The 26552-nt window shown below is 34.8% G+C and overlaps 3 protein-coding genes and 2 non-coding genes across 6 annotated transcripts; 4 read left to right on the top strand and 1 right to left on the bottom strand.

The window, feature by feature from the left end:
* The first annotated feature begins 4429 nt into the window (after positions 1 to 4429).
* On the top strand, positions 4430 to 9810 carry LOC7460675 (glyceraldehyde-3-phosphate dehydrogenase GAPCP2, chloroplastic). The gene is made up of 14 exons (XM_002312199.4): positions 4430 to 4671; positions 5209 to 5282; positions 5387 to 5454; positions 5552 to 5590; positions 5749 to 5849; positions 7343 to 7455; positions 7632 to 7731; positions 7846 to 7992; positions 8217 to 8277; positions 8373 to 8470; positions 8560 to 8702; positions 8846 to 8929; positions 9286 to 9375; positions 9497 to 9810. Exons 1-14 carry the CDS (start codon positions 4576 to 4578, stop codon positions 9549 to 9551), a joined length of 1269 nt encoding a protein of 422 aa, XP_002312235.1. The 5' UTR covers positions 4430 to 4575; the 3' UTR covers positions 9552 to 9810.
* Positions 9811 to 10329: 519 nt separating this feature from the next.
* Positions 10330 to 19804, bottom strand: LOC7462151 (uncharacterized). Of its 2 annotated transcripts, XM_052455261.1 has the most exons (12): positions 19740 to 19804; positions 19054 to 19090; positions 17679 to 17740; positions 17040 to 17176; positions 15857 to 15915; positions 15713 to 15736; positions 13363 to 13445; positions 13183 to 13247; positions 12900 to 12949; positions 12266 to 12367; positions 11710 to 11769; positions 10330 to 10726 (listed from the first exon to the last, which is right to left on the bottom strand). In XM_052455261.1, the coding sequence occupies exons 1-12, from the start codon at positions 19802 to 19804 to the stop codon at positions 10592 to 10594; spliced, it is 879 nt and encodes a 292-aa protein (XP_052311221.1). In that variant the 3' UTR covers positions 10330 to 10591. The 2 variants fall into 2 exon arrangements, with proteins under 2 accessions (XP_052311221.1, XP_002311289.1); XM_002311253.4 differs by lacking the exons at positions 19054 to 19090; positions 19740 to 19804 and adding an exon at positions 18592 to 18760.
* Positions 19805 to 19854: 50 nt separating this feature from the next.
* On the top strand, positions 19855 to 22524 carry LOC7462150 (metal tolerance protein 10). The gene is made up of 6 exons (XM_002312198.4): positions 19855 to 20209; positions 20300 to 20412; positions 20665 to 20910; positions 21302 to 21382; positions 21473 to 21703; positions 21816 to 22524. Exons 1-6 carry the CDS (start codon positions 20014 to 20016, stop codon positions 22161 to 22163), a joined length of 1215 nt encoding a protein of 404 aa, XP_002312234.1. The 5' UTR covers positions 19855 to 20013; the 3' UTR covers positions 22164 to 22524.
* Positions 22525 to 24359: 1835 nt separating this feature from the next.
* Positions 24360 to 24444, top strand: LOC112328548 (small nucleolar RNA snoR117). Its single transcript, XR_002983564.1, has one exon. It is a non-coding gene; the product is annotated as a small nucleolar RNA snoR117 (small nucleolar RNA).
* Positions 24445 to 24517: 73 nt separating this feature from the next.
* LOC112328547 (small nucleolar RNA snoR116) lies at positions 24518 to 24604 on the top strand. Its single transcript, XR_002983563.1, has one exon. It is a non-coding gene; the product is annotated as a small nucleolar RNA snoR116 (small nucleolar RNA).
* Positions 24605 to 26552: the final 1948 nt, after the last annotated feature.

Below are 26552 nucleotides of genomic sequence, written 5' to 3'. Positions count from 1 at the left end.
GTTCGAATCTATACATCCTGTCAAGTGACGACAACCCCTCATTGGGAAGCATGCCAAACCTTTCCTATATATAATCATTCTTAAAAAAAAAAAAAAAAAATCACAACAGTACCAAGTATTTTATATAGATTATATTTTCATTATGAAAATTAAAATATTTTGCTTGTTGATGTTGAGTTGAGTGCCCTCAAAATAAATTTTAGGAAAACCAGTTTATTCAGCTCGGGATGCCTGGTTGCTGTCGTCAAGTGAATAGTGCTTAGCATGTATAAAGGAAATATGTGGGGATGCATTTCAAATCATATTTAAATTTTAATATTTTTTTGTTTGAAATTATTTTTCTATATATTTTTAAATTGTTTTAACATTTATTAACTACATTTATTAACTAGCTTCCCCTCATTATTATGCTCTTACTTTCAAGTTTCTTAGAGCGCCACAATTCAGGCCCCCTATTATATTGAAGAAGGATAAGAAACTATTACAACCGCGGGCAAATAATAAGGAAGCAGAGCCCAACATGATTCCCTAATTATTCGCGGAGAAGAATACATGGATAACCAAACTCTTTTAATTAAGGCCTACTAATCCAAGTTCGTCAGCACCATAACTGGTAAATTTGTTTAGTAGTTTTATCGTTCCTCTGATTCCAGAAGGGTATTCGTTTATGTTAAATGGCTTCCTCTTTGAAGAAACCTGTAACTGAGAAATATGCGCCAGAGATAATTTCAAAAGAAATCATTGCTGAAGCACCGATAATCAACGAAAGGTTGTGGAGATTCCCAAACGAGCCGCAGAAAAGGAAAAGTTTGCTGCCACGGAAACTCACTGTACTTTTTCCAAATCCCATAGCTAGTTGGCACGCATTCCCCTTCATTGAGGATTAATAAGGTAACAAATTTTGTTCAGGCTATTCACTCTTGTCTAGGTTCAACTTTCCTAATTGCCTCTTTTTTAGGTAAACAACTTTGAAGTGGCGAGCAAACTCACGACGGATGCTCGAAGTCATTGTAGCACCTCTTCAGCCGAAAGTTCTTCTCAAATAGAGTCCACAACTAAGAGCTCTAAATTTTTCGTCGGTGGGCTGGGAAATGCAAGACATGCGCTGGCTATCATTTTTGAAGCACTAGCTAGACATTGATTTCGCCGACCTCAAAATTCTCGAGAGACTTCAGAAAAATCACAACATATTGGATTTCGGAGCTATAATGGGGTTAACAATTGGATATATACATGCAAACCATCATGAACCTTATGGATGTTAAAATTTTTTGGTAACTTGCCATCAAGAAGGACTTGGTAGATAGAAACTTGTAGAGAAGCCTAGGATTGATTATCTATCTAATTCTCGAGTGCCTAGGTAAAGGTGGAGAGACTAGAGAAAGCTCATATTGCCTTGTCTAATGAGCTGGTGATTATTAATGGCAAAATCCAGAAAGCAAAGGCGACCGAAGTGAGGGCAGCTGTTAAGAGGAATGAAGAAGCGTGTGGCTGCAACAAATGAATTGGTCCCTCTGATGGCTCAAAGCCAAAGACTCTCTTTGAAAGATGCCTCCACATTCTTCATCAAAATTGATTCAGAGGAGCAGCAAGGAAAATAAATGGCTTGAGCTTCGCCAAATCATAATTTTTTCACTGAGACTTATCAAACTTAATCAATCCCCTTGCTAGGGACGTTGGTTTCGGAACACTTTATTCTCGTAATCAACGACCATAATTTGTCTGGCCTTTTGAATATTTTAACTTTTGTTTCGGCCAAGGGCTTGGCCTCTGAATATTCATTTATTTTGGATCATGAACCTAACTTCTATAATTTTACCAGCATTTCTTCTGAACAATTGTCATGTTTTAGTAGACTTTGGTGAGCAATTCACCTTGAATCAACTGTAAGTTCTGATGGAATAACAATCTCGACACAAATGGGCTAAACTTAGCACAAGTTATTCGTGAAGTTCTACATATCCAGTGCTTCTCCCGGATTGTTCATGTCAAAGCCCTCGGGCGATTCTCGATCATCCTCTTGAAAATATTTATAATTATTTTATTACCGGCCGGCCTCTGCTTGGTCGGTCGCTTGTGCATAGTAAGGTATTGAAGTGTTCGTCCATTCTACTATGCGTATGTTCGCAACAAATTCTTTTAACTCTTTTGTCCGCGAAAACTAACCCTTAACGAGAGAGTGGTTTGTGGTATTCCAAATCCATCGACAATATTTTTCTTAATAAAATTTATTTGCTTTAACCAATTTAGTAAATAATCACATAATAAAAGTATATCGTTTTCAGGAAGGACGATAATTTGTTTCAATCGATGACCCAACTTTTAAAAGATTATATTTTATTTACAGTATGATTGGAAGTGTTGTTATAATTATTTTTTAAAATATTTTTTATTCAGAAATGTATTAAAATAATATTTTTTTATTTTTAAAAATTATTTTTTATATCAGTACATCAAAATAATATAAAAATACAAAAAAATATTAATTTGAAAAAAAATATATTTTATTTTATTTTTTAAAAAATATTTTACAAATTTAAAAACAAACAGAATAGTACCATAAGTTATTTACTCCTCGGTTATTATTTTTTTTCTTAATTGCCGAGTATGCCCCCGAATATGTAAAATAGTTTTTTTCTTTTCTTTTTGAAATGCTATCCATGGTATTGATTGAAATAAAGATACTCCTCAAATACACCGACGCCCGACACGGCATCAGATATTAATATAACTCAATTTTTGTTTTTCAAGTAATTAAATAATATATTCATTGATTGTACATTAAAGAAATCGAAGCAATTGCTAATAGAACTATAGGGAAGAAAACACAGCAAGAGTGGAGGAGCAAAGCCGCCCCGGTGGGCCCAGAAGAAAAATACAAAAAGGCCCCAGACTGGCTGACGTGGCCTTCGAGGACTTGGCCAGGGTTTCTCAGCTCCGAAACTACATGACAGACTCACCTACGTGATTCACCGTATTTTTTTTTATTAAAAAGATGTTCATATAAATTATGGATATTTCAACTAATTTCATGAATTTAAAAATTAAAAATTATATAATTTTTTAGTTGCTATTATATTAACAATCACGTGATCCAAACCTGAAATCACAATGAAAATAAACCTCTTGATCCCAAACTGGTCCGGACACCTATATTATTTTGAATATTTTTGCAATTATTCAAGGAAATATTTTCAAATCATTAATTGTTTCAACATTAACAAGAATATATATATTTTCTTATGGTTTTTTACTTTTTTAAATATAGATTTATTCAACGCCTTATATATTGAATGAGTAAAGAAATTAGACATAATAATTGTACCTTTACCAATGTTTATTGTATGTACATTAAGATAAAATAAGAAGTTATTTTTTTTAATCTAATTTGCTCACTAAACGCACCATGACGACTCTACAAAATTAATTTTAAAATACAACTTGGCCATCAAGTCAAATATATTTTGAAAATAAAAATGTAATATAAATAAATTTCACTAAAAAACCCACATATTATAAGGGAAAAAAAAAATACAAAGAGAGCTCACGCCAGAAACAATATGTCTACTCCCATGTTATCATAACTCACACGCGGTTTATTGCATGGAGAGAGAGAGAAATTCAGAGAAAAATACGGTATTTTAGAATTAATAACACATGTTAGAAAAACATTAAAAAATATTATAATTTAAAAAAATATTATAGTTTAAAATATTTAATGATCAAGAAATGAGATTTAATATTCAATAATAATAATAAAAAAGTTATCAAGGATACATCGAAGCTCTGTTCTTTATTTATTCAGTGTTGTTTGAAAGATCTTGACAAGATAAATCTAACCACATCTTAAAAGATGATCAAATATAGTCATAATTTGTTAAAAATTTTATTCGAGGTTAATTCAGGATTAATTATAATATTCTCTGGTGTTCTTCCAGTATATAACTAGAACTGTTTCGTCGAGATATTTTTAAAAGTAACGAGTGTGTTAAAACCAAAGTTTGTAGTAACATATTTTTTTTTCTTCTTCCATTTATTTCTCCTACAATATCACATCATTTCATTTTTTTCTTGATTATTGGATTTTTAATCTTATATTTTGTTTATTGAATCTTCATAAAATATTTGATTGACTTTTGCTAAATAATATGTAAAAGAAAAATATTTTGAAATATCCACTAAATATATTTTGAGATGCAATGTTATTTCAAATAGTAATTCTCTATAAAAATAATATTTTAAAATATAGTTGTTTTTAAATTCTCCTATTTTTTAAGTATTTTTTATTTTTTTTCAAAACTTTTAATATACTATGCTATTTAAAAAGAAAAGATTAAAAAAAATCGGTACAGGAAAAAGCGAGCCAAGCACATTCCTCGTGAGAAACTCCGCTTAAAGTTTCCGCTTGTTTTATTAAAAAAAAATACACATTCGTTTTGTTTTTAAAACACCATCAAACACCACCTGCCTGCAACTACCATTTCTTTTTCGATTTTTCATTTTCCTCTCCCTCTCAAAAGCCGCAAACCCAACCTTTGCCTTATCAGTAGGGTTTTTGTGTTGCTCTTAGTACAGATGGCTTTCTCTACCCTTCTCAGATCCACGCCCGCCGCTCCTCTTATCGAAGCTTCCCGTTCCGACTTCTCTCCTTCACCGTCCGATCGCTTCGAGGTATCCGTGCTTTTTTCTCTGATCAACACCTTCTTTTTGAAAGGCTGTCGGTAGTCACACCTTGTTTAACCTTCGTTCTAGTTTTTGGTTGGTGAGAGAAGAAAAGAAAGTGGAGTAAGATAGATAACAGTGCGTGCCTTTGATTATCAAGCGGAAATAATTTCTTCTTTTTTTTAAAAAAATGATCTGTGTATCAGTGTAGTTATGGCTTCCTTTTGGTGCGCATATAGTGGTTTCGAGTTTCATACTTTCTATATGGTTGGTGAGAAAACAGAGGAAAATGAAACAGAGTATTGTTTATCTCTTAAAAGAACTTGTAAAAAGAAGAAAAAAAGCAGTGAAGAGCTGGCATCAGATCAGTAAAAACACTCATTATTATTTGACCTTATGTTCTCTACAAGGAATGTTTCATATATAGATTAATCTTTTGACAATGTAGAAGCTGATGAGTGGTGTGAAGTACCTATTACTATATAGAAATGTATTTACCTTTTGCCATTGAATGTTGATCTTTATTTATCTCCTTCATAATTTCAGGTTTCAAGCATTCGTTTTAACTCTTCGAAGAGCATTTTTGGTGCTTCAGTACCAACAGGGTCATCTTCCTTACAGTTGAGTTCTGAAGATTTTGATATTAAAATCTCTCTATATATTGAAATATGTGCATGGGCATGCCTTTTCTTCACGCTAATTCTGAAACATTTGAACCATTCAGTACATGCAGTGGAAGGAGCATCCAACCCATCAAAGCCACAGCTACCGAAATGCCCCCAACAGTTTTAAGTAAGAAACTACTGTTTTGTATTAGCGTTTTCTAGACAGATTTGGGAGTTGTGTTTACTGATGTGGTGCTGGTTTGATTTGTTTTTACTTTGAATAGGATCACGGGCTGATGGAAAGACGAAGATTGGAATCAATGGTACCTGAAGATGATTAAACTTGATATTTGCTCCGTCTTACTTATTTATTGATAGATGATGCATGGATTACAATATATCTTGAAGTATAAACTGACATTCTTTGGAACATAACTAAAAAACTCAAATACTAACAGGAGTCAAGTCTACAATTGTACAGGTTTTGGACGAATTGGTAGATTGGTATTGCGAGTAGCAACTTTCAGGGATGATATTGATGTGGTGGCAGTGAATGATCCCTTCATTGATGCTGAGTACATGGTAAAGGATTCGTGATTAGATTTCTTATTGCAATTTATGTTTTGAAGATATTGTTGAATGACCAAAGTTTACACGTTAGCCTCCTTAATGTGATTCATTTTATTACTGTTTTTGTTTTACATGTGTGTTAGTTATAAGAGCAGGCTTGGGCAAACCCCACTGCAGACCCTTTTAATGGCCGTCCCTAGGAATTATTCTGGAAATTGTTCAGTATCTCTTGGACTAGTGCATTGCATGTGTTAACGAGTTAGTGAGGTACTCAAAGAGCCTTGAAATCCTGGCACCTTTTTAGCGAAGGAAAAATAAAGAGCAAAGCAGTCTTAATTCTTAAATGGGTTGTTTTTATATGCAACTGCATGTGTACGAGGAGTTAGGATGTCATTGAACTTTGATATTAGACCAGTGCTGTTATTGCTTGGAAGCAAAATAATTTTCTTGAAACCACTTAAGCTTGGAAGTTGGGATTTTCTTGATTGTTTTTCCACTGTGTCTGGAATGCGGTGTAAAAATATCCTTCCACAAGTATTGTACTAATATCCTTATACAATTACATTTCTGATATCTACTCACAAGTACTGTGTTATCTTTCAGATGAGACTGTTAATGAAAATCAATGATATTATTACTGTAAATTTGTGTGAATTTGGCAAATTATGTTAAGCAGTGCACAGTGTCCTGGAAAGAAAAACTGGGGGAGGGGGAGTCTTATAGTGTGTGGAATGCTTATGGAGTTGCCATATGATGCTGGAAGCGATGTTGAAATTAGAAGATGGTGTTTGATTCATAATTTCTTGAATGCATTTCAACCAGCATGGATCAAGCTCCAATGTTTTTTTGGTGAACTTCACATAGATTCATGGAATCAGGAATTAGCATATTGCCCACAATTTACAGTGTCTGCTCATACAAAAGCTTTCTGTCATGATGGTGCCCTTCATTTTCATTTCCGTTCACTGAAGTTATGCTAACTGTCTCAAACACCTCAGACATTTTTAGATGCACGAGTTCTTTTTCAAACACCAAAATTTGCTCTTCAGAATGGTTGAAAAGCCACCAACACCATATAGATAACTTCACATCACATAATGATCTCCTTCCTTGTGTTCCACGGTGATATTGATTTTATTATATCAACATCTATGAATTCTTACTATTGTTTCATTTCAGTGGGTTTATTTACATGGCAATTTGGTTATGTAGAGGGCTATAAGTCTTAACTGCATAGAAATTTATGATTAAACTGATCATATAGATGCACAGGATTTTGTGTATCCATGGTATGCAAGAATGCTTGGAGAATTTGAAGATGACTAAAACGAATCAAGCGTGTTGGTATATGTTGATCTAGCTATAGCTATTTGATAATTTGGGAGATGTTGCATTCGGGGAAATAGGGGGGCTGGGGCGTAGGGGAAAATCCTATATTGGAAGCTTCCTTAATTTTCTAAAGAATTGTCTATGATTAACTCCTTTTTTTTCTTCACATTATCCAGGCTTATATGTTCAGATATGATTCTACTCATGGAGTTTTCAATGGAACCATCAAGGTTCTGGATGATTCCACCTTGGAAATCAATGGGAAACAAATAAAAATTACAAGCAAAAGGTACTATCTGGGGATGTTATTTTTGCACTCATATCTGTATAGGACCTGAAATACTTACTGTTGGCTTACTGCAACTTGTATTTTAGCATCTTGAATCAAATGTCAGTATGAATCCTAATACAGTTTTTACTGCAATATTAGCTCTTCAATCTAACATTTAAACTCATCGAATCCAGGGATCCTGCAGAGATCCCTTGGGGTGATTTTGGGGCTGAGTTTGTGGTTGAATCATCTGGTGTCTTCACCACACTTGAGAAGGCTGCAGCTCACAAGAAGGTTGGTATTAACTGCTATTTCCCTCAAGTTTTTCCCAGTTTTTGTTCTGCCTGTCTCTCTTTTATATCGAGATCCATGCACTGCTGCAAGTTGAGCTAGTGAATTGCTCTGCAGGGTGGTGCCAAGAAAGTGGTCATATCAGCTCCCTCAGCTGATGCTCCGATGTTTGTAGTTGGAGTAAATGAGAAGACATACAAGCCAAACATGGACGTTGTTTCTAATGCAAGCTGCACTACCAATTGCCTTGCTCCTCTTGCGAAGGTCTTATCTCATCCTGAAATTTCAAGCTCAATTACACTTTTTTTTGTTCTAATTAACAGTTGCTGGGAGAACCTCTGGGCTGTTTTGGCCCCTGCATTTCTTTACACTACTTTTGAAGATCCAATTAATTCATGCAATTTTTTTTTTTCGTTTTGTTTTTTGATATGTAATAATCTCCTTTATCTCTTTAATATGCCTTAATTTCCTCTAAACTGGTTTCACAGGTTGTTCATGAGGAATTTGGTATCCTTGAAGGTTTAATGACAACCGTCCATGCAACCACAGGTCTGTCTCCCATGCATATTCTTGCATTCATGTGCTTTTGTTTAGCATACTGTCTTTTATAGTTGTATAACATATTTGTGACTTTTGTTGTTCAGCAACTCAAAAGACTGTAGATGGTCCATCAATGAAGGATTGGCGTGGGGGGCGAGGAGCCGCGCAAAATATCATTCCTAGTTCCACTGGCGCAGCAAAGGTATGATATTGAATATCTTAACTTAGGACTTTGTTCTATGTAACTTGTTGGCAAGAAGTCATGTGAACATGTTTTTTTGGTTATTGTAGGCTGTTGGAAAAGTTCTTCCAGAACTCAATGGAAAACTTACTGGAATGGCCTTCCGTGTCCCAACTCCTAATGTTTCTGTTGTGGACTTAACTTGTCGACTTGAGAAGAGTGCATCATATGAAGATGTCAAGGCAGCTATTAAGTAAATCTGCTATTTTTTTTATCTTTGCATATTTTTCTCAATTTTGGTTTGGGGTTGGGCCAGGATGGAGGGCTTCTATTTATAGTTTACTGGTTATAGTTCAATGGGAATAACTCAGTTAAAATTCTGATTTTCAAATCAAGGTATGCATCAGAGGGCCCACTTATGGGCATTCTTGGTTATACTGATGATGATGTTGTCTCCAATGATTTTGTTGGCGACTCAAGGTAAGCTTCCCCTTTACCCTTTATTCGTTTCCCTGTGTTTGTGTTGAGCTGCTTCATTTCAAACAACTATAAATATTAGCAATTGGTGGCGATCATTTTCTGATCCTAGCTGCGTCAAGTTTGTCTGGTCAACTCATTTGGGTTTGAAAATTTCTTTTTTGTTTTAATCATCAGTTGAGAATGCTCGCACCTTTGGTATCTTTATCTTATATAGAAACTGGACTTGCTTGTGAATAATTAAGAATTACAAATAGATCTTTTGCATGATCTTATTTGGCGCTGATCTGATTTAATTAACCGAAGTTCAGTGATTCTTCTGCATCATTTGCATTCTAATGTGCTTGTTGTCATTCCAGGTCAAGCATATTTGATGCCAAAGCTGGGATAGGGTTGAGCGCTTCCTTCATGAAGCTTGTTTCTTGGTATGACAACGAGTGGGGTTACAGGTATAGCATCTTTCTCTTACTGAGGCGTGTGCAAACAAAGGCTGGTATCGAATACTACGTGTACATTGCTGGTCGTTTTACGGTAATGATACATGACAATATATATTGCTCTTTTTTACAGCAACCGAGTGCTGGACCTGATTGAGCACATGGCACTGGTGGCAGCGCATAATTAAAGGAGGGAATACTATGAGTGAGAGGTTTACTGCTGCTGTCACTGACGCGACAATTTTAGTGAATGCTCCAAGTTTCTACGCAAGAGTAGCTATAAATTTGATAGTGATTCGGTTTTTTGTTTGTATGGCCTATTGGGTCTTTCTTTTCATGTGAATTTGGACATGCAAACTCTGAAATAATGTCAGAATCATCAAAATTTATGAGGTCAGTCTAATAGGGGAAAAAGAAAAGAAATGAGGATCGACTTCCTTTCATCAATTCGATGTTTTGGGTTGAGCATTTGAATTTGGTAGAAATGTCAATTTGGGCATTCTCCATGCATTTTATGTCCGATACAGTTCCCGACTGCATTAAAATAAATAATTTTAAAAAATAAAAAATATTTTCAAAAACAATTTATTACTACACTTTTAAACCTATAACCCGTTCCAAATTAGATCAGGGGTTCAAATGCCCATTTCCCCTTCCCTGGCTAGTGCTACAGGCTTCCCTAGTAGACGCTATTTCCAAGATCAGACCACATTAAACGACAGGTGAAAGTGAAGACTGGAGCTAGTAGACGCTATTTCGATGCAACATTCTGACTCTTTTTTAAGAAAGTAGGTTCCAATTCGTATCGAGATTTTTAAAATCAAAATGCGACCTGCAAGACCTTCAATTCTTTTGAAGCAGCTACTACTTTTGGACACATAGAATTTTGCACCTTCAATGACAGGAAGACACAAACATGGACGTGGCATTATCAAAACAAAAAATAGAGCACAGAAAAGTGAGATATTACACACCAACAAACCTTTCTTTTTTGAGAAATTTCAACAAGTTATTCAGCTTTCACAAGAAATGGATCTAATACAGAAAATCCCATTAACTGAAAATCCAAGTGCGGGTTGCCAAATTCAGATATCAGATACCAATGCATCTTTCCTTTTCCTTTCATTTTGGGTCTTGTGGAAAGAAAAAGGAAAAAAAAAAGTTGGAAGAAAATGACAGAATATATGCCAAAAATCCACGACCTACATCAGAGGATTCCCATGGTCAATCATCGTTTTTGGCTCCATTCAGTTGACCGACCCTTTTGCATTATGCCATTCTCATTCAAATATTCAACAAATTCATCAATCAGATAGGGCCATGCACCTTCAGCATCATAATTTGATAATGTGGGGTCTACTGTCTGCGTTGAAAAGAAAACCATTCTACAAGATTAGTATTCGCAATGACAATAGATTCAATCATACAAGACCAGGCCCCCATGATACAGTCCTACACGCACGAAAAGCATGCCATATTTTCATTGCTGCATCTTTCATAAGATAGTAAAGGTAAAACTCCCCGGTCTGTATTTATTGTCAATTTGGATTTCTACTTCATTGCGCAAAACAAGAAATTTTATGATATAAACTAAGAAAAAGGTATAAACTAAATTCATTCCTCATAATTCCAGAATTTCATCGAGCTAAAAATAACTTCCAACATTCAATTTATCTAACTTACCACCTTTAGGGAAAATAAAATTTGATTAGGAATTCCAGAGTACGCGATCCATTCCCTAGAGGGCAGCCCAAAATGAGGTATCTAGTGTGTTCTACATGCCAGCTAAACACAGAAAGGTAGGATCCACAAGATTCACTCGTGACAAGCAAGCAATCCATTGCATCTAGGCGGTGTAAATGGGGTATACAAATGGTGGATGAATAGCCTTGAAGACTTGTGAATTTCAGTCACCCATCCACATCTCATGATCCAAGCTCAGAAAAGTGATTCGAGAATGAGGGGAAGGGAGAAAAGAGGACTTTAGTTTCCTTTTATCCTTCACTCCGAAGCATTTATTTTTACAAATTCTGAACTAAGGCTAGTCAAATAGAGCTCTACATCTCTCACTGTGTCATAAGAGAAAATCAATCAAGTCACAAATTTAAGCAGGTTAGGGCCATTAATCATCATCCTCAATTCTGCAAACTTAGAAGCCAAATTATTTTCTACTCAAACTAGTGACTTTGTTGGTACAACATCTAATTACCTAAAGCTATAGAATAACTTCTCTTTCCCCTCTCCTTTTAGTAGCTCTATATGGCACAACATACTAGCTATGGGTGTATAAGCTTATATTAGTTGAAACAAGCAAGTAACTTCAGCGAGCATAATGCTTTATCTTACCCTGGCAAACTCCAGAAGTTGAGACCAAGTGTCCCTCGAGATTGCTTTATTATGCTGAGCCTGAGAGCATCATCAAATAAAAATAAATAAATAATTCATGAAAATATAAATATCGATAAGACTAGAAATAAAACCATAGTTGATACAAACATGAATGGTCAAACCTACTAGAAAGTCATCTCTTACTAGAGAAAAAAACAGAAAGTACTGGAATGAAATTGGTGATAGAAGTATTAAATTCATGTCTGATGTGCTAAAAGATATCTATTAAGGACACTGGTAATTACATGTCAGTTTGCCATTCATAAATAGGTGTTCAAGACTACTGATTAGCTTATTAAAACACTTCCTGACATAATCACTCTAGAATATAGCCGTTCAAGACTGATAGCTGGTTAGCTTATTACTATTGCATACTCACCACTCAACACAAGTCAGCTTATCTAGATACCAGATCCACTATTCATAAGCACAGATTCTGAATTTAGGAATAATCAACCTTGAATGCTTTCAGTAACATTGAAATGATAGATCATCATATGCAGTTAAAAGCTACCTGTAAGAACTGGCACCAGTGATCCACCAAAGGCCACTGTTTTTCAGCAAACAGCAGTTGCCACATACCAATTGCTGTATCCAATGCCAACGATTTTTGTCCCTAATATCAACAAAAAAACACCAGAGTCAGCATAAGATTGGCAAACCTAATGTATTAAAAAATCATTGGAAAGTGTATTCCAATATCAGGTCTGACCACAACCACTAGCAAGCACTATATTTTTTGTGCTATTCCTGAAGCTGGACTTGTGACGCTTTAAATCATGTATGCATATGATAACCACAGACTTGTTCTATTCTACACATGGGAACTCACATCCATCAAGACAAATACTCACAAAACCAGGCACTGTGACGAGAAAACAGATTTCTGGAGATATGAAATGAGCATCACTGACAGTTTCATGAATAACAAGTTTTGCTAACATATCAACTCCATTAAAGTGCTTTATTCATTAAATTTGGTACCTGGCTTGGTTTATGCCACAGACAGGCAGTTGTTTAAATTGTTGGACACAAATTTTCAATATCAATGGCAAATTATCTAACATGTCAAGTATGCCAGATGCAAAAAATAATAGTTGTCGTCAAGCACAAATCCAGGCACATTCATTGTGCAAAACAGTGTTTACCTTTTCTTTTGCCCAGCCAAAAGCAAAGTTGTATATTTCACGAAACTTCTCTGGAAAATGGGAGGAAAGGTCATTTCAGTGATAAAACCACATAAAAAAAATCTCTTTATAATTATTTAAACAAATGTATATCAGGTTTTTGTGTGTGCGCACGTGCGCGCAAAGTTTGTGTGCCCACAGGTTTGTGATCAATAATACAATCCATACAACTAACCCTGGAATGAAATTTTAAAATTATAATTTATCAGGGAAATTTCTTAATAGTTTATGAAGTTGCACTTACGTTCGTCCATCAGCTCAGATCGCATATATGGTATTTTTTCACGAAACTTGTCCAAAGAATCGACCCTGCCAATAATATACAGCTTAAACTAGAGTCACATAAAAACAATTCCATGCTATCGACTTATACTTCTTTAGAGTGAAAGAAACAACAGGACACACAAAAAATTTGTACACTAACCCCAGTGATTGTAATCCACCAATGAATTCCTGCTTGGAGAATTCACACATGGTGGCAGCCTTCATGTGCCATGAAACAACTAACTGCAATAACAAGTGACATAACATGTTACCAACTTACCTTACCCTGATTGGCATATGTAATTGACAATATGCCAAGTTAACAATTAGAAGAAAAAATTCACTGGTACATCATGGGTTAATGGGTACCTGTTAATGAATACTAGGAGTATAAGTTTTATGCAGAGCTCAGCCTTACAATGGCCCAATCCATGCAGGGCAGTTTTCAGGTTGGCATTCCAGGCAGGAACATATGCAGTTTTCTTTAATGTAATGAATGCCGCTTATATGTTTGACTTTTACCATGAGCTTCCTTTCTAGATACTTTGAAACTCTTTATTATGAGATGACATTACCAATATGCAAATGGATAAAAATTCCCACTTTTACATTCCCAACTGTCCCAAAGTTCGAAAAAGGACACATCTAGTTCTTATAAGATGCATAGATTATCACTTCATATGTTAAAAATCAAAATTGAGAAATTTTCATTAAGTGGAACTTTTAAACAAGGGATGATGGATCCAACTAAGCCTAATCCCAATCCCATGTAGGACTTTCACTTTTTAGGAAAGCAGCCAAGTTAGGGCTACATTTAAAATGGATATGTTTGGGTTGATTCACCCAAGACCTTATCCAGGTCGAATCCATGCATATTTAAACACAGCCTATCAACAAGTGCGACCTATCAAAGAACCATCTTACCCAAAAGCTTAAACTGTTAGATGAGGTTTAAAGATATGATTTATATTATTCTCTAGTACACCCTTTCAAGTGAAAGCTCTTTGGGCTTGAAACTTGCACAGACTCATATTACTTTGTGCTTAATTTTTATCAAATAGAATGGAGGTGACGAGATTCAAACTCGTGACCGCTTGGTCATCAAGGCTCTGATACCATGTCAAAGAAACCAATTCAACTTAATAGCTTAAATTGTTAGGTGAGATCTCAAGATATGATTTATATTATTTTCTTACACAACCTACTTACACTAGCAAGTCTTTTTTCATCGATACGAGTTTGAAAAAACTCTTGTAACTTTCCACCTTGAATTAGTTGGATATTAATTAGAAAAGAAATTTTGAAGCGCCTCTCATGCCATGCATCATGTGAGAGTAAAATTCTCCTACCATACTCCGCCATATTAATGAAAACACCCCACCATTCCAAATACAAATCCACTAGACCACTTTGTAAGAACTACTCAATTACAATTGATTAATTATCCCTTCCTTCTATGTTTTCCTATCACTAGCTTAAATAAATTATTCCTTGCCAGTATATATGCAAACAGTAACTTCTTCAGAAAAAAAACATTAAAATTGTTATACTTCATATCCCTAGATTCCACATTGAAAAGCAGTGGAGAGAAACTTTAATTTTTTACGTCCGTTGAACTGAAAGCTCAAAAACATTCCCTAGGAAAAACTGATTAAGTTACCAACGCTTGAAATTCCAAAGTACCAAATGAGAGACCATTCAAATATTCCTTAAACTGTCACCCACTATATTAGAAGCAGGCAGGCAGCAAAACATATACTCTAGACGAGTTTCAAGAAACTACAACTGACATACTTTCTTCAAATCTTTCCAATCATCAAATGCCAGATTACTTCAGATTTAAGGGACAAGTAAAGCCAAGGACCATGAAGGAAGCTGAATAAAAAAGTGAACTAACCTTGTCCATCTTCTGATAAATTTTTTAAAGCTCCATCAGGATAATTGATCAGTTTATTTATGAGGTACATGGCCAATGGTGAAGATGTTTGAACAGGGGTTATTTATAAATGAAACAGTGTTGAGAAGTAATCAATCACATTTCTCTAGATATATTACTTGTAGGGTAAATTTTAGTTTTCTTCACTACTTATAGCAGGAACAGTAAAGGAGCTGGATGAAACAAAATTGTCAAGTTCAGTTTTGAATTAGAGACATTAAAGTAGATGAATCAACATCAACTATAACCCCTAGTCTTAAAAGCTAATGGTGCTGGTACAATCACCGATACCCACTCGATATCTATAATGTATTTCTATATAAAAGAAGCAGGTAAAATGTAACAACATATAAATTTCTAGACTGATTAAACTATTATTTAATGTATAACATATGCAAAGCAATTGCAATTTTGCAAAATTGTCTTACATGTTCTTTTTTGTTCTATGATCAGGTTACATTTCCCGTTTAAGTAATTCAACAGAATACCAGAATATGCATGTGAGTGAATAAAAATATATGCAGATGCATGCACCTCAGAAACAAAGCATTGGGACAGATAAATGCACGCATACCATAACAATATCTTGAGGATCCACCTGACAAATGAGAAAGGTTCAGATGTTATTTTCAGAATCTAAGAGAAACAATTTCTAATCTTTGAACTGATTCGATGCAACATTTATAATCAAACAAATAAATGGAAGTCAAAGCAGCACCTGAAGATCATTGCAAAGGATGGTGATACCATCAACCAGTACCATATCAACATAAGGATCTGCAAAACAAATCAGAGCAAAAGTCTATGAGTAAACATAATTTCGCTAACCTATTAATATAAAATAGGGTAACTATGTTCTTTAAAGAGTATCTTTGTGAAAAAAGTGAATTTTGTACTCACACAAAATTTGGTAAGTTGTTGGATGCTATATAGAACCATTAGGGCTTTTCCAATAAAAAAAAGTTGTTCCACTAACTTATGCATTATCCATACATGTGCAAAAAACATGATTTATTTGTAAGTTTAATATGCTTCAAATGCACCAAGACACATGCAGATAATGGTACTCCAAAAAAAATGATAATCAGAATTGCCATTGAGCAAATAACTGAGATATTCTAACAGTATATTTTTTCTTTTGTGAACACTGTAAGCCAAAAAGAATTGGCAATTTGTATATATATTGTAGACATTTATGTCTGCTCTGTCAATTTGGATCCTACATGGTGTGCACAGAGTATCAAATAAATATGGAGCAAGTTATATTTTTAGATAATTGGAACAGAGAGATTTGGCATCTCTAGGTTTGAATACTGCATTCTGTAAGAGGAAAAATAGAAAGAAAGAAGAAGAACCGAGATTACCTGGGATAGAACTATCAATTTGGTTGCATCTAAATAGTGGCAAATGAGGCAGGGTTATAAGCAACAACCAATTCCTTAATGATTATCTTAACATCAATACCTCTTTTAATATTAAAGAACAGATGTATAATATAACAACATAGAATTAAAAGTACATTCTCAATAAGCACAATGTATAATATAATGACATAGAAATTAAAGTACATCCTCAATAAGCATACAGTAATACATCTAAATGCAAATTTTCAATAAGCATGTAGCAATGCATCTAAAATTTATTAATTGCAGCATACTGAAGGTTCTAAATGAAGTGCCACTAGAGAGAGAGAAGTAGGTAGATAAGTACTGTTCACCTTTATATCTGTTGTAAAGCTCTTCCAAATGTCTAGAATCAGTATATGTTCTAGACTGAGGCATCTAAATGCACATTTTCAATAAGCATGTAGCAATGCATCTAAAATTTATTAATTGCAGCATACTGAAGGTTCTAATTTAAGTGCCACTAGAGAGAGAAGTAGGTAGATAAGTACTGTTCACCTTTATATCTGTTGTAAAGCTCTTCCAAATGTCTAGAATCAGTATATGTTCTAGACTGAGGCTGGCTGTAGAACGCATCAAATGCTCCTTCTAGATGCCAATCACTAGCCTTCAAAGCCTGAACAGCAACCTTCTCGCTGCATTTCAAAATAACTATTTTAATCACCAAACTGTAAAAGAAAAGGAACAAGGCTACCTGTGCAGATCATAAACACACATTCAAATCATTATTCCCAAGAACAATAAGATGTCACATTTATGAAAGGTCATTGCCCATATCATGTTCTGAAATCTATTCCTTTCTCTCTTTTTTCCTTTTTCCTTAAATAAGTAAAACATATTGATTAGACAATAAGTTCAATTTTAAATTCTAAAAATTGCTTCGATAAGTAATGAGAAATAGAAATAAAAGAAACAGCAAAGCACCTGGATACAATTCTTACTTTATTCACACATGCACACAAGATCTTTCCAATGAAAGTTAATTCGTGCTACCATTATTTAATTTTAATTTTAAAAAAAGGAGTATCAACAGCAAGGGAAAGGGTCCTCCAGGAACCTCATATTTAATTTAAAGTTTAGTCTCAATAATGATCATTCCAAGTACAGTAGCAACATCAAATTTAATCTTTGATTTACCTTGTCCCAGTTATACTCATGAACTGCTGGACTTTCTCACGGTTGCCTCTATTTAACTTGTGCTGTAGAAAACAAATGCATAAGAAAAAAGAAGAAGAAGAAACTTAAAGAAAAATAAAGTGAACATGCACACATTGAAAATGATTTTTGTTTAAATTCCTACATGACCATAATTAACATAAAACTGCAAGATTCAGCACATAGTTATAACCCATCAAATGAATATATGCTTAATAAACACAAAGAAAACAACTTGGTATAATAGAAATTTATAAACCATCAATCAGTAAGATTGCCATTTTTTTCACAGTGAAGACAGACTGTGCATGCACAGGCAACAAAACAAACTAAAATTTTTGCTTGAACACAGGTGAGTGCGCACATACATGTCAAATAATCCAAGAAACATTAAAAAAAAAAAGAAACTGCATTAAATTTACACAAACTAAAATTTTTGCTTGAACACAGGCTGAGTGCGCACATACATATCACATAATCCAAGAAACATTAAAAGAAACAAAGAAACTGCATTAAATTTACACAAACTAAGATTTTTTTTTCCAAAAAAAACTAGTGATGATTTCTTTTTGCAACAAGAAGAATTTTCTTCCTTTTGCTCCTCTTTTGCAAGCAAGACCCTAAATTCACCAATTAACAAAGCCTAACTCAATGTAACTTCAAATTCTCCACAGAATACATTTAAAGTTTACACCACTAAATTAAAAAACCTACAATTAACACTAATTACCAGAAAATTGTACAAAATAATTCAAAAGAAACAATCAATCCCTCATCGCACACATATGTTGATGAAAACTAGTATAAAGCAAGCAGAAATCAATACAATCAGTTTTGCAAACAGCATACGCATACACCTATACTATATAAGTACACGTATACAAAAGAAACTGACCATCTTCCTAGCTTTGATGAAACCTGATTCACAGTGAGAAGTGATATTTGTGATGAGAGAGAATCTTAGGGTTTCGACTTCGATAGCTCTCTCTTGTTTTCAGTTAGCTTTTTTTTTTTCTCTTTACTAGGAGCAGTAAGTAAACTAGTGTTTGGCTGATTTCTGTCATTTTCATTATTTTAGCTTTACTTTGATTTTCTTTTGAGTCACCCCTCCAACTATATAGTATTCCTGCTTAAGTCCTAAATAATTTTGTTTTTTTGTCTCAGAGTATAAAATTCTCAATTGAATCCCTTTATCTATATCTGTTAGTGGATTCTGTCCAAGCTTTGCGTTTATGCTTCAAAAACCGAAGCTGTTTTGTAGGAAGCTTGACACTCTTTGCTGAAAAATGACATTAGAAATTTCATTTGGGGTTAAATTAAAACTTGGATATAGTTTTGGGGCTAAGTTAAAGTTTACCATTTTTGTATATCGAATGCTTGGAGCCGGCGAATAGCTTTTTCAGAAGGAAAAAAAAGAAAGAAAAAAGAGGAGCCCATAGAGGGAAATGGGAATCTATGGAATTAATTATTGTGATCGCTGATTTTATTTTATTTTTAATCTTAACATTACTGCAAACTAAGCTGTGAGATGAAGGCACAACGTAAGCGTGAAGACTCTGTGCTTCTCTTCATGTTTTTCTTTTGGAGCAAGCTTGTTCCAAGTTTCAAGCGCTATCTGTGCAACTCTGTAATAGTTGAATAAAAGTTGTGAAGAAATCGGAGGGAAAAGAAAAATTTGTATTCCTGAGAGGAAAACCAGTCGAAGCAGATTTTTCCAACTACAGAATTCTTACTTTAAAAGTGGAGTGTGTAATTAGATTCTCTTCCACAGCTCAATAACCCCAAGGACCTCTAGCTAATGGCCGTGTCGTGATCAGTCAATTACAAATGAATATTACTGCAAAATGCAAATCCCTTTTGGCTGTGGACCAGCTAGAAATGGATCTTGAAAAGCCACTTCACCAAGCAAGAACTGAAATCTATTTTATGGTGTGAAAAGGAACATATTCGTTGCTTAAGATTCCTTTCATACTTGGAGTACAATCCTGAATTAAATACATGGAGTCAGCTCCAGCCTCCAATGAAGGCATGAGATGATGTTACTTTGAAAATGTCTCCGATTTCCAGGCCCGCCTATCTGCTCGTATGATGAAATCAACGTTCTCCATGCTTTCTGTGTACAATATCTGTGGGCCCTCTCGTTAACTAGATAAAAAGAAGTGGTTATACCGTTATAGTTCTTGCTTCACTTCAAAGCACATCCTTTCATACTAAAACTTTTCCCTGTTTACAGCAAAGAGAGCTTGGTCTGATTGGAACACACAGCTCAAAAGTTATAATCCCCGGACAAGTTCAAAGCAATTTCCTGGGCTAAAAAATGGCGAGCAGACAGAGCAGTCCTCGAACAGATTCGTTAGACTATCGAACGGAGCTTCTATCACCTGCTGCGACAGGAGAGAATGTGAGCACGATGACAAGGGAGCCGTCTTGGCAACTAAGTATGGATAAGTTCCAGTTGCCAGAGAGGCGGATGGATAATCATTTTGGCTTTGGATATTTTCTTAAAACACTAAGTAAGCTAGAAGTTGATTTTTCACGTCACTAATTACAAACTTGATATAGTTGCTTAATGAATTTAAGGTTTCTTTTTTCCTCTCTGGCAGGGAGACAAAAGAGAATTTCAGAATACTACAGAAGGCAGGAAAAGCTTGTCGAGGGATTCCATGAGGTGGACTCGTTCATTGAATTGGGCATTTTGCCTGGAAGTTTAAGCGAGGTTAAGTTCTTTTACCTTCCTTTTCTTCTTTTCTTTTTAATTTTCAATTCCTCAAATACGAGTGCCTTAGAGTACTGGAACCACTTATCCCGGGTCATAACTATTTTGAGACCATGATCTTATAGAGAGCATCTTGATGATAGCAGCCGGTTCTGTTTCACTCATTTTAATTTGTTCCCAATTGGCTCTCGTGAAGATTTCGCTTGATCATGTGATCTTCTTTATGCTTGACATTTTTTTTTGTTGGTTCAGGATGAAATGAAACAGCTTGCAAGAAATGAGAGAGGGGCAATATATGCATCAAATGTAGCCAACTTGGTACTTTTCTTGGCAAAAGTGTATGCTTCTACTGAGAGCAGATCATTGGCAGTGATAGCTTCAACTTTGGACTCCTTCTTGGATTTATTGTCAGGGTTTATTTTGTGGTTTACTGCTCATACAATGAGAAAACCAAATCAATTTCAATATCCTATTGGCAAGCAAAGAATGCAACCTGTGGTAGGCCTTATTTCCTCAGCTGATCGTGAAGTTGTATATATATGAACTCGTTTCTCATTGTTTTGCAGTGACTTGAAAGAGGGTGATTATATTACCAAACCAATTAATGTCCCTGGAATTTTGTTTTGTTTCACATAAAACACACTTGCATTGGTGCATCGTTAACAGAAACACTCAAAACTAAGCAATGCTTCATTTGCTCACTTTTTTCTCGAGTAGCTTTAAGAAGATATGAACTTTAGGTCATTGAAGATGGTGCAAGTGTGATACACGTTGGCAAAAAATCTAATGAGTTTATATCGATCACAACTGTGTATTTGGGTTATCAATTGTTCAAGTCGTCTTATATTTTCTGTGCTTTTTCACCGATTCAGTGCTCTTTTTTTTGCAGGGAATTGTTATTTTTGCATCAGTAATGGCAACTCTTGGATTACAGATATTATTCGAGTCAGGAAGAGAACTTATTACAAGGGTATGCCAGTGCAAAACTTATTAGTATATGCTACAACTTCTATATAACCATAAAGGAATTAAAGTCATCTTTTCGATTAACTCTATGCAGGCTCAGCCAGAAAGAGATCCTGACAAAGAAAAATGGATGATTGGCATTATGGTCTCTGCCACAGTGGTAAAATTTGTTCTCACGGTATATTGCCGCAGATTCAGCAATGAGATTGTTAGGGCATATGCTCAAGATCACTTCTTCGATGTCATTACAAATTCAATTGGTCTAGGGACAGCAGTGTTAGCTATCAAGTTTTACTGGTGGATTGATCCTATTGGAGCCATCGTTGTAAGTTGACAGTATAAGTTCATGGATCAGAATTATTCAGTAATCTTGGTATATTTTCCCCTTTTTTTCACATTATTATAGCAACAACTGATATGTTGAAACTATAATGCAGATAGCTTTATATACGATGGGCAATTGGGCAAAGACAGTCGTGGAGAATGTTTGGTCTTTAATAGGGAGGACAGCTCCTCCAGAGTATTTAGCTAAGCTGACATATCTAATCTGGAACCATCACAAGGATATTAAGCACATTGAAACTGTTAGAGCATACACATTTGGTTGTCAGTACTTTGTGGAGGTTCATATAGTCTTACCACAGGATATGTCTCTTGATCAAGCACATAATATTGGGGAGACACTTGAAGAGAAGCTGGAACAACTTCCTGAAGTAGAAAGAGCTTTTGTCCATGTGGATTTTGATACCACCCATCATCTGGAGCACAAGTCCAAACGTCCATGAATATTCTGAACGAAAATCCTTTAATGGAGACTGCCTTATTATGGTTCAAGGCATGATGAACACTTTCTAGGATCTTCTTGAAAAAATATTCAATTAATGATGGAAAAAACAAATGAAATCTCACAGAAGAAATTACATGAAGTAAGGTGATCGTATAATAAGAGTGTGCCTATAAACTTGGAGATGGAGAAACATGGTAGCTTGGATTTGATATTTATCTGTGGGGGTATAACTTAAAGGGGTGTTAGGGGTGGAAGAGAGCTGTTTTCCTGCTTATTGTAATGTTTATTTTGTAATTTTAAGTTGGGATTTGGCACCTTGTATTTGTTTATATAAAGTTTTCTATTCGTTTATGGGTTAATAGTGTTTAGTAATGTGTGATTCTCTGAACTCCCATTCCCTTCGAGAAAAAAGAAGCAGAAAAAAAGACCAGAACATTGTAGTTGTTGTGAGAAACTTGGAATGTATTATCTATCCATGAGGTTCAAAAACATTATAGATATCCAATCTTTTCTCCTTTGAACTAAGATGACTTGATGTGTTTTAATGTTCATAAAAAATAGATTATATTATCTGGCAATGCATTTCTCAGGTTCCTTTCCTTTCCATTCAAGGAGTGACTATGCTACCTTCTCTGCCAAGCAAACACTCTTCGAGGAGGAGGAGGGGGGGGGGGGGGGGGACGAGTCCTCGAATCGATTCATTAGACTATAAACCGAGCTTTTATTACCTTCCCCACCTGGTGAGGATGTACCGGTCACCAGCGTGCCATCATGGCGTCTCAATAAGAACGAAATAGTCAGAGTCCATGCTCAAGATCATTTCTTCGATGTCGTAACAAATTCAATTGGTTTGGTACCAGCCGTTTCAGCACTCCGATACTACTGGTGGATTGATCCTGCTGGAAAAATAATAGTAAGTTTCTTCTTTTCCCGTGGATTCCTGCAGTTCTTTATTGAAGCAAGCTGGTTCAGTCACTAGCAAGTTCTCCCTTGCTTTATCTCGTCCTTGTTAGCTATAATGAGCCTGCTTGGCTCCGTGTTCTTCTAGCTTTTACTAAGCAGAGCATTTGAAAAAGTGTTTGATTAGAATTTTAAAAATATTCTTAATAAAAAATTGTTTATTTTATTTAAAAGATAAAAATAACTTTAAATATTTTAAAATTAACTAACTTGAATAGTAATTAAAAGATATTTAGTTACGTAATTAATAACTTTAATTTTTTAAAATTAATTATTCTCGATTATTTTATATTATATGTATTAGATCTCAATTCTATTCAGTGAAAAAACTATGTAATATTTTAATTGTTGTTTCTTTTTTTACCTATGTTTTTTTTAAAATCATTTTTAAGCAAATCCCTAGCTTTCTTTCTGCTAGAATTTATCTAATATTCCACTAATATTGCGAAACAATGCTGTTGATTTACTTCATGTTTTCTTGATTAATCATTGTTATATTTGTGTGATTTTTTAGCTCCTCTTCTGATAATACCCAAATTAAAAGAAAAAATATTTTTGACCAACATGACTTGAATCTTGGTTTGTTCAATATCGTTTTGATATATTTTTTTATATATTTTTTCAGGTTATTAGGAGTCATATATAATTTTTTCCACGTACACATATATTTTTAAAGATAAAAAATATTATTTTCCATGCCAATAACATTATTTATAACCAAATTTTTTTTTATTAATAATATGCATGACACGATACAATGAACAACATTGCTGGCCAATGATAGCATCCTAATTTATCCACTAATGATATTTTTCTTCTCAATAAAGAAGTCCCGAAACTAGGAGTATTATAACTACTTCATATCGGGCTAGGCTTTCATTGTCTTAAGACAATGTATTGAGTTTCGAACTCTTATGTTGGGCTGGGCCGACACATCGCCCGGGTCAGTTAGCTAAATGAAGAGATCACCAAATTAGGGTTTCTGCCCTATACGGAACCTCTATTTAGTCCCAACAATAGACCTCCTCACCGACTGCGCATGAGGCGCAACCCCTCCTCTCCTCTCCTCTCCTGCATCCCCAATTCAATCTCTAAATTCTAAACTAAATTTCTTAGTTGTTTTGATATATAGGCGCAACCCCTCCCCTCCTCTCCTCTCCTCTCCTCTTCTCTCCTGCATCTCCAATTCAATCTCTAAATTCTTAACTAAATTTCTTAGTTGTTTTGATATATAGGCCTGTGATGCATCAAAATTGTCCGTACCATCTGAGATATTTCTGTCTGTGATGTTACCAAAACTTATACAGATTCTGAGGCGTTTTAATACACTTTTTTTTAATGTAATTATTCGTTTTCTTTTTTCCATTTTATGATTAACTCATTGTTAACCAGAGGCTGTGATGATGAAAATTATATACCATCAAACTATGAGAGCTCAAAATGTGAGCTTGTTGATGCCATCTCTTATTCTCTGAGCCCTCTGTTTCGATGGTAGTGTTTTCTTTGATTAATAGTTATAATTTTATTGTGTTGTTTCGGATCAAAAGGCAACAAATTAGAGTCTCTGAAGTGCTTTATTTTTCAATAGCGTTTTCAGTGCTGTACGTTGCCAACACCAATTTTTGGGTGCTGAGATTCTGGCATTTGCTTCCCTTCTAATGAAGCTTATGCATTCAGATATTCCTACATTCTATTCTTAGGCGATGATAATTTTTGAAATCAGTTACATTATTTTTGTTGATTACTCTTAGAGTTTCTTTGCATAGTGTTGGATCTGTAGCTAAGTTTACAAGTTATGTTATGACACCCACGGGTGTTAGCATTTCTCACAAGTAGTTTAATGAGAAATCTTGAGTTTGTTGCGTTCCATGATTCGTTAACCACTGTTCTTGGGTAAGTACTTTCTCATATGGATTTTCCCGCTTGATGATGATTTTGTCTTGATATTTTTGTTTTATAGTCGATTGTAAAAGCCAACATTTGATGCGGTTAATTAAATAGTGAAGCTTGGAATGCCGTTCTATCAATTCTCTTGCGTGCAAGGGCAACAATTTAGAGTCTCTGAATCGCTCTTTCTATAGCGTTTTAGTGCTGTACGTTGCCTATATGTAGCTGGGTGCTGAGATTCTGGCATGGATTCCTTATTTTGATAAGTCCTGTGCATTCAGATGCTCCCACATTTAATTTATGCACTTCCACAAAATTCGTTAGAGTTGAACTGTTAAGGTGGATGCTATGATCTTGATGTTGTAGTGTTTTAATTTTTTTTATAAGAGCTATTGGTGCAAGGTGATCAATGCAATTCTGAATATAATTTTCTTCGAGGTCCTCTCCAGACAAATCTTCTGAATTTTCATTTGTTTGATGAGAACCTGGATAGTGTCTGTGTGCATAGTAGAGGATCTTATAACAAAGTTGCATCTCAGAAAGCCAGTGCTTTTGTCTGCTATCAGCTCTTGGCTCGCTATGATGCCTACATTTTATCAAAACAAAGTCTGTTTATTTATTGTTTTCCCTCAATAAGATATCTGCTGAAGAATTCTTGCTTGAGTTTGGATTCTTATTCTTTAATGATTCTTTTATGTTTTCGAGAAATGTATTTAAAGTAATTGAGAAATGTTTTGGTTATTTGCATGTGGTGAGGACTCGTATGGCTGAAGAAATGGAATGAATAATTCACGTAGACTCTGTTGCTCTACCCGTCTTGCTTCTCAGTGCTGGACGTTGCCAACAGCTAACTGGGTGCTGAGATTCTGGCAGGGCTTGTTATCATAGTTGGGCTTCTGCTTCCAGAATTTCCACTTTTTTATTTATGCGTGTATTTCTTTTTCGTTCATTGAACTTTTATTTGTTTTGGATATTTAAACATGCGTTTATTTAAATGCAAAATGTTGCGTGGCAGAAAGTAAGTTGTAAGATTTGTACAATATATTCATTTTCTAAGAACTTGGACGTCTAAAACTGCTGTTGTTGATCCAGCTTTTCTGATTTAGGAGTTGTTGTCTAATTTCCACCCCATTCCGTTTTCAGTTGTTGGCTTTTACAATTCCCTTCAAAGTTGAAAAAATACCAGCTACTGAAAACATACCATTTGTCTCCTTTTGCTTTCACTCTTTGAAGCAACTAAACAGTTGAAAAAAAAGACTTGACGATGATGGATGTAGCAGCCTTATCCAATGGAAATAGCTATTCCTTTTGTATAACCAATTTGATTTAATTCTTGGACGTCTTTTCTAGGGTTTTATACCCTCGTTTGAATACTCCAGCTATTCTAGTCTCGTAAGTGGTCCTCCGATTTGGCTTTGCTCCTCTCTCAGCTGCCTTTTTCGATATTATTTTCGGTTGTCTTCCATGCACACTATTGCATGGTGGGAAAGCAAATACAAATACAAACAGAAATCAATAGTATTGTTTTAGCTATTGTTTT

This window comes from Populus trichocarpa, chromosome 8, assembly GCF_000002775.5.
Source record: "Populus trichocarpa isolate Nisqually-1 chromosome 8, P.trichocarpa_v4.1, whole genome shotgun sequence".
NCBI lineage: Eukaryota > Viridiplantae > Streptophyta > Magnoliopsida > Malpighiales > Salicaceae > Populus > Populus trichocarpa.
This window is presented reverse-complemented; position numbering and strand designations above follow the sequence as displayed.